Below are 18,605 nucleotides of genomic sequence, written 5' to 3' on the forward strand. Positions count from 1 at the left end.
TTCTGTGTAGATGTACAGAACCCACAGATTTGTTACACAATATTCATGCATTTTCAGAAAATCAAAGGTGTAATCTTTAGCATTCATGATTTTATATGACCGTTTTTTAAATATTAAGAATAACAAAAAAATCACACAGTAGCACAAAAATATATTCTGTAGAGTCTAACCGAAATACATTTTCTTTTATTTTTTTTTCCTTAAACAGAAGTTGTTTTGCTCAGGAAGATCAATAACTTAAATTTAAAGAAAGCTTTTTCTATAACTGTGCTGGCTTATTTCTCAGTGCCTGGGTGCAGCTGTACAGTTATAGGTGGTGTGATACCGTCACACCATTATCTAGCACTTTAAAAGACAGTATCTATATATAAAAAAAATGGAATATTGACTATCACTATATACAACCAGGGCTTGAAGCACCAGCTAGTTGGAGATGGACAGAACTAAAAGACCATCAAGTAGCTAAATAAATCTTGTTGATTACACTTTAAAACTTTTGCACAGCCCAGCGTATTGTTAGAAAACTATACTGCATTGTCCTTCCTTGCAATATTTCAAGGAATACAGACAACGATTAATATTTATGAGTTGCCAAGGTCATTCTTGGATGTACTGATTTTTGATGTACTGATGACTTACAAGGAGTACATCAAAGATGTGGTGGCAATGCCCCCACCCAGTTAAAATGAGTTAGCAAAACTGCCTTGGGCAGTGGGGGCTCCTCAAAAAGTTCATAGACATCCACAGATTGCTGACCATTTGGAAACTTTATCTAATTTAACTTCTTTTCAGTTGTCCTCATAAATAAGTGGACACAGTATGGAACCAAGGCAACTACAGTAAGAGGTATGGCTGCACTCTTACAAAAAGAAAGAATGTAGAATAAATACTCAGTATGAGTAGGTATCTTAACAAAGTTATACAGCTGCAGTGTAGCTAAAGAAGCAGCTATACACAATATCCGGAAACTTATCTTATAGCTATTTTTACCTTTGCAGCTCGTGATGAACATTTCAGAATTAATACCAAGACCTAAGCCAAAAAGTGCACCTAAATTTCTCACCAGTCCAGCAAATGGAGTTGTGTCAATGTTTATCCAGTCTGGGTTGGCACACCATTTCTTTGCCTTTGGAACAGACCATAGCAAGTCAATATCAAGAAGTTTGAGGACTAGATAAAAGCCAAGGGCAAAGATGAAAAGAAACAAGTTTATCTTGATGTATATTCTCAAGCTTGCTGTCTGAATAGCAGGGGTATGCTCAAATGCTTCTGCCACAAGCATTCCTGTGGATTAGAAACTCAGTGTTACAGAGAACATCACACTTTCAAGAAGCACTTTTTACAGTCCTGCTGTAGAATTGAGTTTTCAAGACAGAAGAATACACGCACACACGCTCACACACGCACACACCTTACCATTTCTGTGGTAAATGACAAAACATTTTTTCCCACCCAAAGCTGCTAATTTGAAAAAAAAAAAAAAAAAAAAGCAACAAAAAAAACAAGGTACCAAGCTCTACGTGTTTTTAACATGAGAAATGCCTTAGGCCTGACTGCATCTCCCAGATGACAACCTATTAAAGTAGAACATTCCTCTTCTAGAAGAGTCTCCATTCAAAGACTGGTCCTGGCAATGCAGATTTCAACACCAGTTCCCACATGGACTTTAAGTGTTGAAGGAGAAGACACAGAACACAATTCTCTTCTTTCTTATTCATTTCATCCTGGCTGTGCAAAGGAGAGGGGACTGCCAGCTGTTATCCAGTGCTGCCCAAATTGCTCTGCATGTGGGAAACGGAGGGGGAGAGGCACCCCCCACTCAATGCTCTGGTCACCCTCCTTGAGATCAGATAGATACTAAAGAGACTGTTCATAGTCTAAACTCCCTAAATACCAATTTGAAACATGCTTAAGTAATTCTGAAAATAAATTTTGGGGTCTTAAATCACTGGGGAGCTCATACTGCTAATTTGCTTTTTATCTGTTTTGACCCAGGTTTCTGGCCCCATGCTCATCCACACTGCATTCATGCTGGTTTGCTCCTGCACTTTTATTGGAGGTGAATCAAATGGCTTCCTCCTGAGAGGAAAGTGCGAGCTGCACAGAAGTTTGCTCCATGGTCCTTGCCATGCAGCACAGATGCAGAGCAGCTCAAAACACATTCTAATAAATATGCAGTGCAGATGCAGCCAGGGCAAACCAGCTACCACTAGTCTTTAACAGTGTGGACTAACACAGTCAGCATCAACTGACATGTGGGCAAGGGCTCACTCCCTGTGTGAATCACAAAGACAGCAGATAAATACTGCCTTGCAAATTTTACCTTTATGCTGTCATCAAATCCTTGATCTCCCAGAGAGCACAGAACACCACGATGGCTGCAGGCTTAGTAGCACTACTAAAATTCTCTTACCTTTTTTTCATGTGTCACTATTTTTAGCTTTTGCACACACGTTGAAAAGAAAAAAAAAAAACGAACAATTAGCAACATTACCAGCAAATACTCCAAGAATAACTTGATGAGGGAAATGTGTTGCTATGAATACTCTTGAGATACACACACTGATCTGGATAATCCAAAAAATACTCCAGAGGAATGACCATGTCAGTCTGAGAGAGAAAAGGAAGATGTTGTTTAAAAAATAAGAACAAGAAATCATATTCCTCTACTAATTTACCCCAGTCCTCTTTGCAGCAGGCTCATAGTTTTACCAAGTGCAGATTTACAAGTGCAAAAGTTTAGAACTGGCTGATTAAAAATTGGAAGTCAGTACTAAAATATTAGCAAGTGTAGTTGATCTTGCAGCCACATGCAGGGCTGCAGGAACAGACCGCCAGTCATTTAGGGCCTGTGACACTATCATGTCTTAGCAATGTAAGGCATCAATAGCAAGTTAAATTAGCATTACTACCCTCCGTACATTTGTCATCATGAAGGCATATTTGAACTCAAAAGATCATCAACTTGGTCACAAAATTCACATATTATGGGAACAACCTTGTCAAGCCATCAAAGTAGTAATAAGGTTTCCCCACAGAGCTAAGTAACACACTACAAACAGTGAACTCTGCCAGCATTTTGTGCTTTTGCTTTAAAACAGGGTAAGAATGACTGCTCTCAAAGCAGTAAATTTATGTACTATCCAAAAGCTCAAGCAAGTAAAGACAATTAATAGAACTCAAGCTTTTCAACATTAAAGACCTATTACAGCCTTTAATAGGAGCTGATTCAGAGATATGTTGGTGTGATGACTGTAAATTAATGAAATATTACCCTATAAACATGCATAAATCCTCTTTATATTTTTTTTTCTCCAGATGAAGCAAATCATAATGAAGGTATTTTTACAAAGTGGACCAAAACAGACTAAGAATAGTTAGTTAAAATAGGTCCATTAAAAACATAGAATGTATATAAAGAAACATCTGTATGTGTGTGTTAGAATAATGAAAGAGACTGACCTGTGAAGGGTAACTGCTGATTTATCTTTCCATTCTACTGTGTAGCTAAGTGCTGCTGTGACCATTACATACCAGACACAAGAAGATCCCATCGCATGCCCAGATGGGCTTCCTAATAAAAACAAAAATGAAAAATTCAGGCTTAAAAATGATGACTATAACATCTGGCATATAGAAAATGGCTATTAGCAGTTACTCAAGCACCTAATCATTTAGAAAGAAAATGGTTAATAAGGCCTGAAAGAACATCAGCTGCTTCTCAAAAGCTTATTTTCTTAATATGATTTTTTCAGAAAACTCATCTATAGGAAATCCAGAATGTTCGTCAGAAAATGAGTCAGTAATGACTTTCTCATATTTTTTAGCTGGCATGTTGATTGGAAAGCATAATATTTTTCCATAATTTTGATCTGGATTATGATTTAAAAAAATAGAGCGTCTAGTTGTTACTTGGCTATTAATGCATTTATAACATTATCAGGTCTATACAGCTTTAATTACTCATATTTTTTCCCCCAGGGAGTCAAAGGAGTATATAAAATATAAGTTGACAAATTTGAGTAATGTGTATTTCTCCTGCAGGAATATGCTTATAGGGAATGTGTCAAACCCTGCAGTATTTCTTTCATATATCTCAGGTTATGGCATGCCTCAACTAATTGTGGTCAAAGACATCTTGATAAATTTGAGTAGCCACAGCCTAATTTTACAAGTACTAGTGCTGAAACTTGAGCTGATATTTTGGCAAAATGCTGTTATAAATACCAGAACCCCTGTTAGGGCTGTAGTATACAATGCAGACTTTAAATATGAGGCTGAGATAGGTTATGAATAGGCTACCTCATAACTAAGGGGAGCAACAATTGGCTCTTTGTAATATTCTAAATTATAGCACCAGCATAACTTTAGATGGCCCTTCAAAATTGCCTTCTATCTGCTTTTCCAATGACTTCCATTATGAAGTCATTAGTGATATTATGATCAGTGTCTTATTAGTAATATTACAGTCCAGAAAATTCACGTTCTCTGTAGTTCTGTAATAAACTTAGAAATGTATTTGAAGTAGATAGAAGAACTGTGTTTATTTATGTTTAACTTTGACTTATTTTACAAAGTTTAAGGTGTTGTACAATGTCAACTAGCTTGTCCACAGGTTATCAATAGAACCAGCACTAGGCAGTGATGCTGTAATACACTGGATTAATTGGTCTATCCGTGGTAGTTTATAACAAGGAACATACAATCATATGGAGATTGATAGCTACTTCTTTTTATTCCAGGTATAATAATGTATGGTGTCATTTATTTTAATTTAGTGAAGCAAATTTTCATCATACTGGAAGAAATAAGAAGCAGCAGAGAAGTTTCCACATCTGTGAAAAACCTCTGAAAACTAAAGTGCTGCTGGCATGATGCAAGGGATGTGATTCCTAAAATTATTCTGTCACTTCTTTTCACTGATAGTAGGGCTCTGTTTCACCATGTTTACATTCAACAAAAGGAAAAAAAGGAAGGGGAGAAAATTAGATTATTGCAATTTGTTTGTATCGGACTGTTTCAGTTTGGCTTTCTGTGCAGACAACATAGAAATAAAAGGGACAGGGTTATTTCACTGGCAGAAGAAATCATTTTGGCTGAAGAAGGTGTTATGACACAATGCTATGGACATAGATCGCAAAGCAGAAGAATATTTTAGTGAAGCAGTAAAGCAGAAATTTCTAGGGAAGACAAGCACAATGATTTCTAGCTACCCACACATTTTTGATATTCTGCAAAGAAATTTCTTTAGTAATCACGCTAGCAATTCTTTTTTTAATTTCGTAACAGATATGCATGGTGACTTCTAAAACCACACAATAAAACTAATTTCACCGATAAGCAAAGCATGTTGTATATCAGTGTTAGAAAAGCCTCTTTGTTGTTGTTGTCAGAACTTCTATAGAAGTTCTACATTTCATAGCCCATCTGCAAATTACCTACTAGAAGAATCATAAACTCCACCCTAAGGTTTATGTTTTGAAATGTTACAAATATCAGAGAAAAGACAGCTGCAGGGTTTTGAATCAGTTCATTACAGAAATACAAACCAAATTCAGGTCCTAGATCGCTTACCATGTAGTCATATAAACAGTCCCCTCAGCTTTCCCTTTGTTCAGCTGCAGAGTTTGTATTTTACATGTTTTTCTCAATGCTGTGGCTGCTTCTCTAATCTTTTCATATAAATTACATATGTAAAAGTGTGAAGTACCATGTAAGCTCACGCAGTGATTGTATTCATCCTCCATTAGTGAGGAATAAGTGAGTGATAGATATGGTCCATGGTCAACGGCAAATATGGAGGTGGGAGAAAACATAGTCATTTTCAGTGCAAATAGGGAATCAATATGACAGTGGTACCCCTTGGATAGAAATAGGAATGGCTTGTTACTTAAGGAAGAAACTTTTGTTTCAGTGAATCAGAATGAAACATACTGACTGGGTCCTAACGCAGGGCTTGGAATTACTCAGTGCCAAATGGTCTCAGTTCTAAAGTCTTTTGAAAATATCCGGAGGACCTTAATACTTTGGGTCAGACCCCAAATGACTTCACAATAAAGACAGATAGATAGAGAAAAAATCCCTAAGAGCTGACTGCAGATCACACATAGTATAGGCATTATTAAACCCTGTCTGATACAAGGGCTTAAGCTTCTTATTTGAAATTACAATGGGTTATAATGCAAGATATCGCGAACAAAATGCAGCTCTGCAATCCACTCAAAAGCGTGCCATGAATTAAACTGGCTGGGAGTTAATTGACTGAATTTAGTTTACCTAATTTCAGATATTAGGGTTTCACAAGTTCATTTGAGACTTCAGCTGTATTGCATTTGAGTTCCACAGAGAAGAGAGTGAGATATAAAAGAGGTAACATAAGTGAAAATGGAAAGGTTCATTAAAATATATATATATATATATAGTTAGCTTTCTGCTAACTATCTGTGTACAGACACACACACACAAACACACATTCAGTGCCAGTGTCCAGTTGCCAATACAACAACCAAATAGTTATCACATTTTATCTCTTCCTTTTTCTCTTCCTGTGTTTTGATACTGTTTTAAAAATAAGCTCTGAGATTTGTACATCATATAAGATCTTCATAAATCATATCCTCTCCAAAAACAGCCACTCACTTCGAGTGTTACTACCTGCATTAGTTGCACCAATGTAATCTCCAACATTTCTTACCTGGCCCAGTTTCACATGTTATAGGAAACTGTTCAAGGCATGGGCTTGACTGATTGGGATAAATCATTGTTTCTTGTACCCACCAGTATGGACGATGACCAAATAAAATCCTAACAACAACAAAAAAAAGCACAAACTCAATAAAATGAATTTTATGTGAGAAGGCCACAACAAAGCATGATAAATAATCTTATCATGTATAGAAAGAGCTATATTGCTATATTGAAGCCATCCTCTAACAGGTCTTTAGGGTCTTCTTATCAAAATGTCATTTCAAACATATCTTAAATATCTTCATTGTGAAGTCCTACTTTATAGTTACAGAGAAAAGTCTTCTTGTACATCATTTAGAGAATGTCTTCTAAATTTGAGGCACATAATCACCATCATAAGAAATACCAAATTTTAAAATAAACAGAACTTCTTACCATTTAAATATGAGGTTGAACCAATCACCAATGACTGCCACCCATATCATTTTAGTACCAACCACTTGATTGAGCTGAAACCAAAGAGGAAAATAAATTGAGAATATATTCCGGGGATCACCAACATGTGACATGAAATTAAGGAAGTCTTGGTAAGCCCTGTAATCCTTCTGTAAATGCTGAATGATAAGCACCCCACTGCTATGAAGGAGATCCATCTTAAATTGATTAAACTGTACTTGAAATATAGTAAAGTTCCTTTAATCTTAAATTTCTAATGAGGGAGAAAGAGAACCATGGAAGGGAGCTATTAAAAAATGAGAGAAAGTGATTGACGTTGCCTTTATATTGTATCAGAGTGGTGTACCCAGCCATTCCCGGAACATGTGACTCCAAATCTCCGAGAAAGCACATGAGTCTGTTAACACTGGAAAGCTTTTCTGTTTGCAAATTTTAATTGGAGGAAACTAAGTGAGCTACATGCTGATCAGCAGCAAATTGTGGGGGAAGTTTTGTGGAAACACAATGCATGACTTATGCAATCCTTTGTATGAACAGTTGGAACATGTTTGCTTGAATTTTTTCACAGTTCATTTCTCTGCAGGTTGGACATTAGTAACGTGTATACTTGATTAAGTGTTGCCTGTATAAAGGATAGAAAGAATACACAAATAATTGATCTTTGCAGAAGTGTCATTGAAACTGTACATTTTAATTTGAAATAGAATTTGGCTACCATGCTGTGTCTAATACTTGACACAACACATTTTCAGTAATAAAAATACACTCATCATCCATACATCAAAAATACTGTTGAACACTAGAATTTTTTTTTAAAGCACCAATTTTCTCAAAACAATGAAAAACAATCATTCCCTTCATACAAGAAGCCATGTTAATCCAGGACACATTGAAGATAAAGTCTCTGAATCATCTCATTCAGTATCACCACTCTCTCGTATTACTTACACTATGCAAGTGCTGCCCAACACTGCCAGGAGGAGCTGAAGCCCGACCTGCGATCCCCTCTGTTCTCCACAGCCCAGCACAAAGGAGACCTGCTGAGCAAATCAGAAGAAGGTGGGGAATGGATGCTTATGAGTATCTCCATGAAGTATTTCCAAGTGAAGCACTTGGGTTCTCCAGGATGAAGAGCCAAGAAAAGCTCATGAGGAAAATAAGATTCTGCCTGATAGTGGGGTTTTAAGAGTATGCAGCAAATAAATGATGAGGCTATATATTGAATGAAGGGGAAAAAGTTACCAGAAGAGCACTGATTAGAATGGGATCACGTACAAGGGGCCTGTGTTAAGGCTGGCCAAGCAGACAGGATTTAACAAGCTTTCCAGAGCTCTTCCTGGACATCTTATTTAGCTCTTATCAGATCTAAATCTGATTTATCAGCACATCAGATTTACAAACCTTTGTGTTAATAACTGTAGCATAAGAAAAGAACGTGTTCTTCTGTGAGGTGGCTATATAGGAAATATTTTTTCCCAGAGATTAAATGGATACCAAAAGTCTAATGAATGAAAACGTCATTGGATCAGCAACAGCAAAAACTTCAGTGCTTTAACAGGGTTTAACATTCAGACATGTCTTCCATTAAAGATATTCTATGTTTCCAAAACAATTAAAGTTGGAAAACAAAGGCAGCTGCATATGTTCACTGTGTACTTCCCCACCAGTGCTTTCTCCATGGCACTTTAAGCTAAACGAGGCACACTGTGGAGACAGGGATATGAACTACTGTTTTTGCTGAAGAGCGACTTAATAGCTTAACATGGCTTTATGATGTGTAGTCAGGGAAGTCGCATGGAAACATTATGGAGGTTCAACAAATTAGAAGGTATGATTCAGGCCGATTCAGGCACACTTTGGTTCTCTAGAAATTTAGTTCATAAAACATTTGAAAGTAGGTCTTGGCAATATTTCTGTAAAGTAACCTCTTTTAATATAAATACTATGGGGGTCATGATACTGATTTTCATGTTAAAGATTTCACTGCTGATTCATTGGCTGCTGATTATGTTTCTGCTTAGAATGAGCACCTTAGATATAATGTGGACATACAAAAATGCTGTTAGCTAACAGCAAACATAAATTCGCTTTATTTTTTTCCTATGTTCTGACTGTTTCAGCAACTTATATACTTAGACATCTGAGCCACCATATTTATGAAAGCTATCTTAAAAAAAACATCCCCAACTTTAGAACAGAAAGCAGGAAGGTGTGGAACCGACAGCCAGATCACTGATAACTAGTGAGAGAGGCAGGTTGGGAGGTTGTTGTGCCTGGAACCACTTAGGATCATGCTTCATTCAACAGGCATGTGACATGTGAGTCATCTCTTGTGCAGCATGAGATTTCAAGTCTGAGACTAAAGACTTTCTTAGCTCTAGCAACCACCAGAGAAAAGATGAAGAAACACATTTTGGAATACTGTATTTAATAATACATTTAAACTCTAAAAAGGGCAACTACTTCCTTGATAGGCTTTTTCTTTCTCCTTTTCCTCATACAGCACTGCAAAATGCATCTGTAATGCACTCAGTCTTTTGGGGTCACTTGAGATTATATATGAAGTAAAACTATATTTGCTGTATTTTATTAAGTGGAATTGCAAGGAAAAGTAGTAGCATTTATAAAATGGTCAGAATGTATATGCAAGTAAGTTTTTAAATCAAAGGTTTTTGCTTGTTTTCATATGATAGAACTAAGATTTGGTCTTTACATGATCAAATTAATTCTTAGTGGAAAGCAAAATCCTTTGAAATAATAACTGTATAAAGAATTTTTATTTCATTGATAGTTCCTTGATTTATTTTATTTTCCAAGGCATGCAAAACCAGAGCCTGTCCAGCAGTTTATATATTCTTGGTAATAATTTAGAAACAAAAATCATGTTGATGAACCACAGAAGGGAAGATAAAATGTTTACAGCTACTTTACACCTACAGATCAAATATTATGTAACTGATATCAGCTGTTGCTAAGCAAATGTTTGCAAGGGAAGGAAAATCCATCAAAGCAAACAATTTCTAAAACACTGTTAATGGAGACCTATGTACTAGGCCTACCTTTCTGGTACATTACGTTTTGTTAATTGAACGATAACATTAATTTCTGTGTCATTGTTTTCACTGGCGCAGGACCAGCTATGAGAATTAACTAGCAATTTAGTAAATTCACAAGTAAACACTGTATACAACAGCTGACAGCTATTTTTTTAGGTATGACTGTTTTCCAAATGGAACTGCTGAGAAAATGAATCTTATTTTTAGACTTAGGAAGAGAAGAATCTTTGAAGAAGCTCCTACTTGCTTTCTGTGTTTCGTGCCCCTCAAGTGTTCCTCACTGGACCACGCAGCCCTAGGTCAGGCTTCTTTAGGGTTGGACTGAGCAGTAGAGGTTTAGCAAACACTAACATGAACCCGTCCCTTTCTCTTGGTTCTGCCTTCTTAATCTAATCTTTCCCAGATACTACACTATGATTATTCCTTGGTATGAATTTAACTATGCCAATATAGGAAATTTAAAGATAATCTTGTTTGCAATATGACAACAAAATGGCAAACTGCCATACTTTACAATACTTGTTTATATTTGTGCATGCTCATACATGTAACATGGTGTAAATGATACAAACAATGCATGGAATACAATCTGGCACATTCCTGAAAAAATTAATCTAAAAAATGCTAATTATTATGAGGAGCTACATTTTAGAAATCACAAACAATGGTGAAGTTTAATGGTGAATAAAAAGTACAACCAGTCTGCAGGTTGCATAAACTGCTAGCAGAAATGGAGTCCAGATACATAAGGGCGACAGCCTTCACTACATATTTGTTCCCTTTCCAATAAGCTCACTGCCTTATTTATCGCCATTCTCTAATCCCCCAAACTAACCCTAAGCCAATCACAGCCCAGTGATATCAGAAACCTGCCAAGAGAAATAGCTGAGTCTGCTTGTTAGCCCCAGCTTCCCAATTAAATGTTCCCTTAGCAGCTTCCATATAAGCCGCAGTAGCTCTCCAATCCTGAATTTAGCTCTAATCCACCCTTTAATCAATCAGTGAAATAGCCCAGTATGGACTTCCAGCTAGCAGAAAAATAAAACAAAAGATCTTTGTTAGCAATAGCCTGCCTCTCAGTTTGATGGGCAATTGCAGGTAATTGTCACCTTGCTACTGCCATTGTACATATGCAGACATCAAATATACAATGTATATTGCAGAAACCTGAAGTTTAACCAAGTAACTAGGGTTACAGATGCTTCCATAAAGAGCTGGCAAAGGAAGAAAAAAAAAGCACCCAGATGGCACAATTAGATTGTCTCCAGCAGAGCTCACAGTGCTAGAAATAGGATAAATTGCTGTTAAAATTTTCTTCGACACTTACCCCATGACTTGAGTATGACAGACATTTAGAAAAGTCCATATCGGTATGTCTGGGCTAGAGTTATGATAAGGTTAGGTGAGAGTTTTGGATTATGGAGCCTCTTGAATCAGACTTAACAGAGATCTTAAGAAGTACATGACTTGTGCTAGTTAGGGTCATGAGGCTACGTTTCTATTTGTGGTAGGTAAGAGCTGTCAGTGTGAACAGAAAAATACTCTTTGCAAAAATCACCATGCTTCATTTAAACATGTAGTGGGTAAGTCTATTCAGGAGAGAGTCTGTAGTGGGAAAGTAAAATTGAGTCTAGCTTAGACTGTAAGTTCACAACTCCAGAAAACTACAAGCAAGGACTCCCAAATCAGTCAGAAAAAGATTACTGATTAAGGTACAGTTGGTGGTAGCAAATGCCATAGGCTGTATTTAATCGCTGGCTGGTGAAGGTTCACAACAAAGGAATAGGATTAATGAAACCTACAGAGAAACTTAATTGATGAAAAAAGATACCTAACGATTTACAGAGCTAGTGCCAGCTACTGTGGGATAAAACCTATTATCTATGTTAACAAGAGTATTTAGAAGAGACCAGACTGAAGAACGCCACCTAAAGACTAATGATTAGCATTCAGCTTTTTTAAAGTTAGTTACAATTGTATTTCATAAACTCTTGGGGCTGGGGAAAAGATTTATATTGAGAAATTATCAGCTCAAATAATAAAGGCTAGCAATGTCAGAGATGACATTTAAATTTTATGCTGGCAGATTTCACTCAGCTAGGTTTAAGGCTGGATTGGGAAAAGGAGAGAAATGGCTTGAGTTAAAAAAAAAAAAAAAAAAAAGCCATGAGGTATAAGCTGCATCATGCCCAAATCTAAATGCAGCTAGGTAATTGTCCTTGAACCAGCTCAGCTTCAGTACATTTAAGTCGCAAGCAGTTAGGGAACATTGGCCTAACATTATTTTTAGGACTTGACACGCTTAATACTGATGAAGCTATAAAAACTGGAGAACAGGTTTCCAAGTCAAGCAAGAGAGAAACATGACTGGGTTTAAAAGGTGCTGCCCAGTAGCAGTTTCATACAAGGCTAATACAACTAATACGTAGTCACTGGTCTCAGCTCAGACTTTGGTTCGGGTCCCATTAGGGCCATGAGAAGCCAATGAGGGAAGAGTAATTAATGGTTTCAGGTAGCAATCCTTGACGGTATACTGAATTCACTTTATTCTGGTATCATCTGAATAGCACTGAAGTAAATTAAAACTAGGACAACTTCATTAGCTGTGGTAGCAAAAAGATTAGTAAGTAGCCTCCATGATAAATTGAAGTTTGCTACTTGGGGTCATGAACCAGTGTGTAATCCAGGGCCAAAAAGAAATACTTTACTAGAAAAAGACAAGCTCTGGTGTCGTAGATGGGACTATCATTCATGGTGACAGAGGCTGATGACAAGCATATGACAATGCACAGGTGGGGCTGCTCTATTATGCTTTTGCTAATACCAAAAAGGACTGCATTTACCTCTGCAAGTCGGTTTCTCTATGACAGGCAAATAGCTCCCCATATATGTGAGAATTCAGGCTTAGAGAATTAAAAGGGAACTCAGGAAGATCACAAAACTGAAGATTTGTGTTATCCCAGGTATGTTACATGAAGAAACATAACTAAATATTGGAACCGGGTTCTGTGTTGAGAGATGTGTAAAGAAGCTAACCTGCTGTTCAGCTCAAGTCTGGTTTCATCAGTAGAGGATAACAAAGCAACACTGAAGTGAGGGTGTGCGTAGGGGGGTACTGCACAGGACAAATTACAGAAACAGCCAAAGGGTTTTCACCGTTAACCGCCAGCCCCGCTCCGCAGCGCCGGCGACAGGACGCCTGCCCGCGGCCCGCGCGGCGCCTCGAGCCCGGCAGGCTCGGGGCGGCGAGGAACCGGCACCGCGCACAGGCCCTGCGGTTGCCCGGACAGGGCAGGAGGCCCCTCGCCCTGCGCCGCTGCCCCCTGCCTGCCAGGCAGCAGCTGCCGCCGGGAGGCCCCAGCGCAGGCTGCCGCGCCGCGCAGCCCGTCACGGCGGCTCCGCCCGGCCCCAGGAGAGCCGTTACCTCGGCAACGGCGGCGGCCGCTCCCAGCATGCCCTGCGGCTCCGCGCGAGCCGGGAGGCTGGCTGACCCAATCAGCCGTGCTCTTGTTGCGAGGCGGCGAAGGACACTGCCCAATCGGAAAGCGGCCGTTGGGGCGGCGGGAAGGCGCCGGCGGTTTGAAGACGGGTGGGTGCGGGCGTTTTTCGTCCTGGCCACTGCACCGGTGCCGCCGAGGCCGCGCCGCGGGGAGGCGGCCGGAGCTGCGGCGGCCCCAGGAAGGCTGCCGGCTGCGCGGCGCAGCGGGGGGAGGCCTCCTGGCGTGGCTGCCCATCGTCGGCAGAGCAGCAAAGGAGACGTAACTCCCCCGGTGCTGCGCGCTGTGACAACAATAACGAAAAAAACCCACCCCGGTTTATTTATCAGAACAAGCCGGGGGGGAGGGGTAAAAACAAACCTAAATCTTTCTTCTGTAATCGTGAGCTGTAACTGCTGAGGTTTTCTTGGCACCGTATTGAGCTCGTGTGTTTTTTCTAGCACTATGTCTAACATAAAGACAGAAGATGAAATAGCCCTCTTTGAAAGAGAAATAAAAGATTTTTGGAACAAATTCAAAAGTATTTACGGCAGTGAACAGATCAATCAGACTTTAGCACTGAGAGATTCATGCAAGGAGTCCATAAAAACACTTTCAGGTAAGAAGGCTGTTTGTTCACATTACCTCGGGGTTCTCTGTGTTATCATCAAACCTCTTCAGTTAACTGAAATAACTTTCCATTACAGAGAAATGGTCTAAGAAATTAAAAGAAGAGGACCTGATGATTGATAAAATTCAGGAGTATAGCGATGGTACAGTATGGAGTTTTATTTATTTATTATTTATTTATTATGTCTGACATTTCTAAAATTAACCTAATGTAGCTGAATAATATTTTTTAAGCTGACATTCTAAAAGACAAACTGCAAAGCCAGAGAGAAGATAGATTTAAAACCAAATGTGTTTGGTTATAGGATGTAAACTGCAAGTTAAAAGCAATTTGACTGAGAATTTCATTGATAATAGTAAGGTTAAGCTTAGTTAAAAGTTTTGCATATGGTGTTCTTGGTGCTTAAGAATGAACAAGTGGTTAAAACTTAAAACAACAAAGTACAGCACCTGCTGACTACAGTGGAAAAAATAAATTAAATGGATTAGTGAAGTTAAATATTGTGAGGTTACTTACACCTCTTCCATATTAGTAATGGAATATAGCCAGCCTATCAGTCTAGGATTAACTACGCCGAGTTTTGTAACTAACCTTCAGAATTTTTAGGTAAAAATAAATTGTGACCATATTAGCAGTCAGTGTTTCCATTTGCTTTCTGTCAAATGACTTGTCTGTGGAGAGAATCCACTATCCTTAGGCTTTGACCATACGTATCATTCTGGCACCAGAAATAAATTGCATATGGTTGAAATATCAGAGGAGTTCCCTACTTTGTAGCTTCTCTTTTGGTTAATTTTCAGTGTAAACACTTTACTATACAGAGAACATCGGATATAAGTATAATGCTGACTTCCGTATCCAGTTGAGGTAGCTTGCGTTCCACTGGATTTTATTCAAATGAGTCATCTCAAATGATACAGGTATGGAATAAATATTGGGAACCTAATTAATCAACTGTAAATGCTAATATTTTCCTGCTTCATTTCAGAGATTCTCCAGCAGAGCAAACGCATATCAGAAGATCAGGAACATTTGACAGAAATAAAATCTAACCTAAATCATGAAGAAGAGCAAAGGAAGGACTTGACTGACAGCATCCAAGAGCTTAAAGAAGAGTTGATGAAGAAAAAGGAAAGTAAGTTTTGAAGTTGAATTAAGACCAAAAAAAACCCAACATGGAAGCCTTCTGGAGTGTATGCTGATGGCTTTGCCATATGTCCTCAAAGTAATAAATCTAGATATCTAAATAATGTCCAAACTAATAAGGATGCAGGATGTGGAGATAAGGTGAAGAAAAGTTTAAATAGCAATGTAAGGGTTCAGTTATCAATGAAATTTGCATTTAAAAAGCTTTCATTCCTCATCCTAGTCAGGGCTGTTTAACTAATTACCACTTGTAAACTTATGAAAAGTTAAGTTTAGAGATACTTAAATAGATCATCATCAACTTCAAGCAGCAGAGTGCTTTTTCCTTTGGGAAGCCAATGGGAGAAAAATGGAAAGCATGAAATGGTGAGGAAAGGATGCTGCAGGAGAACACTGCTCGGAAGCAGTTCCCTTCTCTCTTTGCTGCCCCCACACATACCTCTTGCTGACCTGCCCTAGGATGCTTTAGGAACTCAAACCTGAACTTTTAGTGTGGCTTATGGGATTGGAAGAGGTGAGAAGAGGAGAATGTCTGGAGTAACTTGTGGATTTTGAGTTGTTACAACAGATAACACTGTTTTTTAACCCTGCTTGTGATAAGCCAAAACTAGCAATTGTAATTAGCTATTGCTTGTTGTAAAGTTTTCAGTTAGGAAAATAAGCAAACAATTATTCAGTAAACTATATTTTAGAGCAATTATCTGAGTCTTAAAATGATGATGATAATAGGCAGTAATTCAGTCAGTAAAACAAACAAGTAGATTTTCTTAACTAGAGAATAGTTTTTAACACTTTTTCTTGACAGGCTTTTCTACTGTTCTAAGTCTTTTCTACTTGTTTTACCTTTACTTTGATACTTATAGTAGCTTTTAAAATTCTAGTAATATCTTCTAAAAACAAGGCCACTAAAGAGAGATTGGAACGACTATGCAAGTCTAAAGCATTGTTTGAAGAGCGGCTTGGACTGGAAATACGCAGAATTCATAGTAAGTTTCCATAATTTTTGCGTGCAGCAATATAATGTGGTTAATGGCTGGTTAATTGTGTAGTGAAGAATAAATTAAGGTACATAACTGAAGAAGAATGTAAGCCTCATCTCAAATCTACTTACTTTGTTTTAAGTTTCTGTAGTGTATTACATCTTCCTGTCTTAATTACATGTGTTCACTGTAGTCATTTTCACTGGTGGTGAGTTCTGAGTCATCAGCAGGCTTAGCCGGGGCTTTGGAGGGTGGCTGCAGCTCGCAGCTGCTGGCATTAGTGAAGAGCAGTTTAGATGTTTAGATGTCTTTGTAAAGCTGAGGAAGGCAATGGTAGGTGGTAACTTTGTCAGTCAACTCAAAGTAAGCCATTCTCACTCCTCAGCCCAAACATTATCATTGTCTCCCAAATGGCAGAAGAAGGTACATTAAAACACATTTGTCTTGCAAAGAGGTTTGGTTAATTTGTAAGTATTCTGAAGACTATTAATTGAAACTGAGCTGCAGCTGAATACTGTGATGATTATTTATCATTGAGACACTCCAGCAAATGTTAATGGTGTTACTGAATTCTGTTTGTGTTTGCTTTAGATGAACAGTTGCAGTTTATATTCAGGCATATTGACCACAAAGATCCTGAGAAACCATATGTGTTCACCCTTTCCATAAATGAACAGGGAGATTATGAAGGTATGTGAATTTTAAATATTTAAATAAGAAAACAGAATGTGATGTGTCTGTTTGGAGGGGGAAAAAAAAAAAGGAAGAGAGGAGTTTAAGTACATTTTAGCTGTAACGTTTATCTTCTAACTTCTAAATGAAAAACTTTGTAAGGCTAGTATGTTTTTAATGGAGTTTCTCTTTTCAATTTATATATGAAAACACAACTGCTTATCTTCATTCCCCTCCATTTGTGGAGTTGCTGTTTACTTTGTCTCAAGCAAAGCAGAAGTGAGAAGATATATATGGGAAGATATTCAGTTTGTAGTTGTTGCTTTTTCCCTCTGCTAGAGTGTTTATGCTGATGGGCATATTTGAATCTGTTTGAGAAGCCTAGTAGGCGGAAAAACTAGGTTCCCCACTATTAGATCCCTACAGTTGTGTGATAAGGGAGAAAGATTAAAACTAGAAATCCAGTATTCCTCTTCTGTAAAGGGTATCTTAAAGTTGCTTTTGCAATACAAACTTTACTGCTGTTTTTTTTTAACTGAAGTAACTTGCGTTACTGTGATAACTAGCTTCTAGATGAATGCTTCTGTTTCTCTGCTATGGCTCCTAAGTATGGACTGAAATAGACTTCTGTTTTTACCAATTCAAATATAAACTGTGCTCAAGTCCGAAGTTTATCGCATGCTGGGCTATACATCAGTTTTGAGTCTATCCACCTGCAGAGCAACAAAAATGCATAGGAACATATTCCAGCTTTTGAGGCAGGCTATGGATTACTGGGAACTGCTGTAACAATTCAAGTGAAATTTAAGCAGGAGCACAGCCCTGAGTGGGAGGTCTGGAAATTAGAAAAGAATTGTGTGTTCTTTGAGGCTTTGTCTTCACTGAAAGAAAATGATTAATATGTTTCTCAAATAATACTGAAAAAAGAAGCTAAAACTAAAGATAATGAACTAAATTGTATTTCATGAGTAAGGAAAAAACACTAAAATTGATTTTTTTGATAAACATAGTCTTATCTTTTGGAAATTTGTGTCATTTTAGTGACTTCCTGTTCTCCTCCCCTGGACTGTATAGCGGAGTTCCAGCTAAAAGTGAGAGAAACTAACAATTTTTCTGCATTTGTTGCCAATATCAGAAAAGCTTTCACTGCTTTATCTTATAAATAATCTGTATAAGATTAGCTTATACCTCTGTTTCTAGCTGTAGAGCATTTTTATTTCTCCTTCCGGTATTGTGAAAGTATCTTTTTTATCCATGTCTTGCTCTAATTTCTAAATAAAGAAAAATAACCAAAACAATATTTTAGTCCGTTATCATTTGGAGGTATTTGGATTATTCTTTGAACAATAGTATAATCAAATACTTCCTTAGCTGAATGTCTTCAGACATGTAAATTTTGGATCCAGTAGGAAGTAGCCAAATTTGCCTTCAAGGTTTTCATTTGTAGAGGTTTCAGAGCCTTCCATTTCGGAGGTTTGCAAAAGACTGATAAGGTAGCGTT

At 37.9% G+C, this 18,605-nt stretch overlaps 2 protein-coding genes across 3 annotated transcripts; one reads left to right on the forward strand and one right to left on the reverse strand.

Moving 5' to 3' along the window:
• Positions 1–666: 666 nt before the first annotated feature.
• On the reverse strand, positions 667–11,407 carry G6PC2 (glucose-6-phosphatase catalytic subunit 2). The gene is made up of 6 exons (XM_013960765.2): positions 11,396–11,407; positions 7,123–7,340; positions 6,695–6,804; positions 3,463–3,574; positions 2,495–2,610; positions 667–1,284 (listed from the first exon to the last, which is right to left on the reverse strand). Exons 1-6 carry the CDS (start codon positions 11,405–11,407, stop codon positions 773–775), a joined length of 1,080 nt encoding a protein of 359 aa, XP_013816219.2. The 3' UTR covers positions 667–772.
• A 2,316-nt stretch (positions 11,408–13,723) lies between these two features.
• On the forward strand, positions 13,724–18,402 carry SPC25 (SPC25 component of NDC80 kinetochore complex). 2 transcript variants are annotated; one of them, XM_013960767.2, is made up of 7 exons: positions 13,724–13,788; positions 14,137–14,294; positions 14,383–14,448; positions 15,295–15,441; positions 16,334–16,438; positions 17,024–17,122; positions 18,146–18,402. In XM_013960767.2, the coding sequence occupies exons 2-7, from the start codon at positions 14,141–14,143 to the stop codon at positions 18,268–18,270; spliced, it is 696 nt and encodes a 231-aa protein (XP_013816221.1). In that variant the 5' UTR covers positions 13,724–13,788; positions 14,137–14,140; the 3' UTR covers positions 18,271–18,402. The 2 variants fall into 2 exon arrangements, with proteins under 2 accessions (XP_013816221.1, XP_013816222.1); XM_013960768.2 differs by having other exon boundaries at positions 13,749–14,044.
• The last annotated feature ends 203 nt before the right edge of the window (positions 18,403–18,605 follow it).

This window comes from Apteryx mantelli, chromosome 6, assembly GCF_036417845.1.
Source record: "Apteryx mantelli isolate bAptMan1 chromosome 6, bAptMan1.hap1, whole genome shotgun sequence".
NCBI classification, from domain to species: Eukaryota; Metazoa; Chordata; class Aves; order Apterygiformes; family Apterygidae; genus Apteryx; species Apteryx mantelli.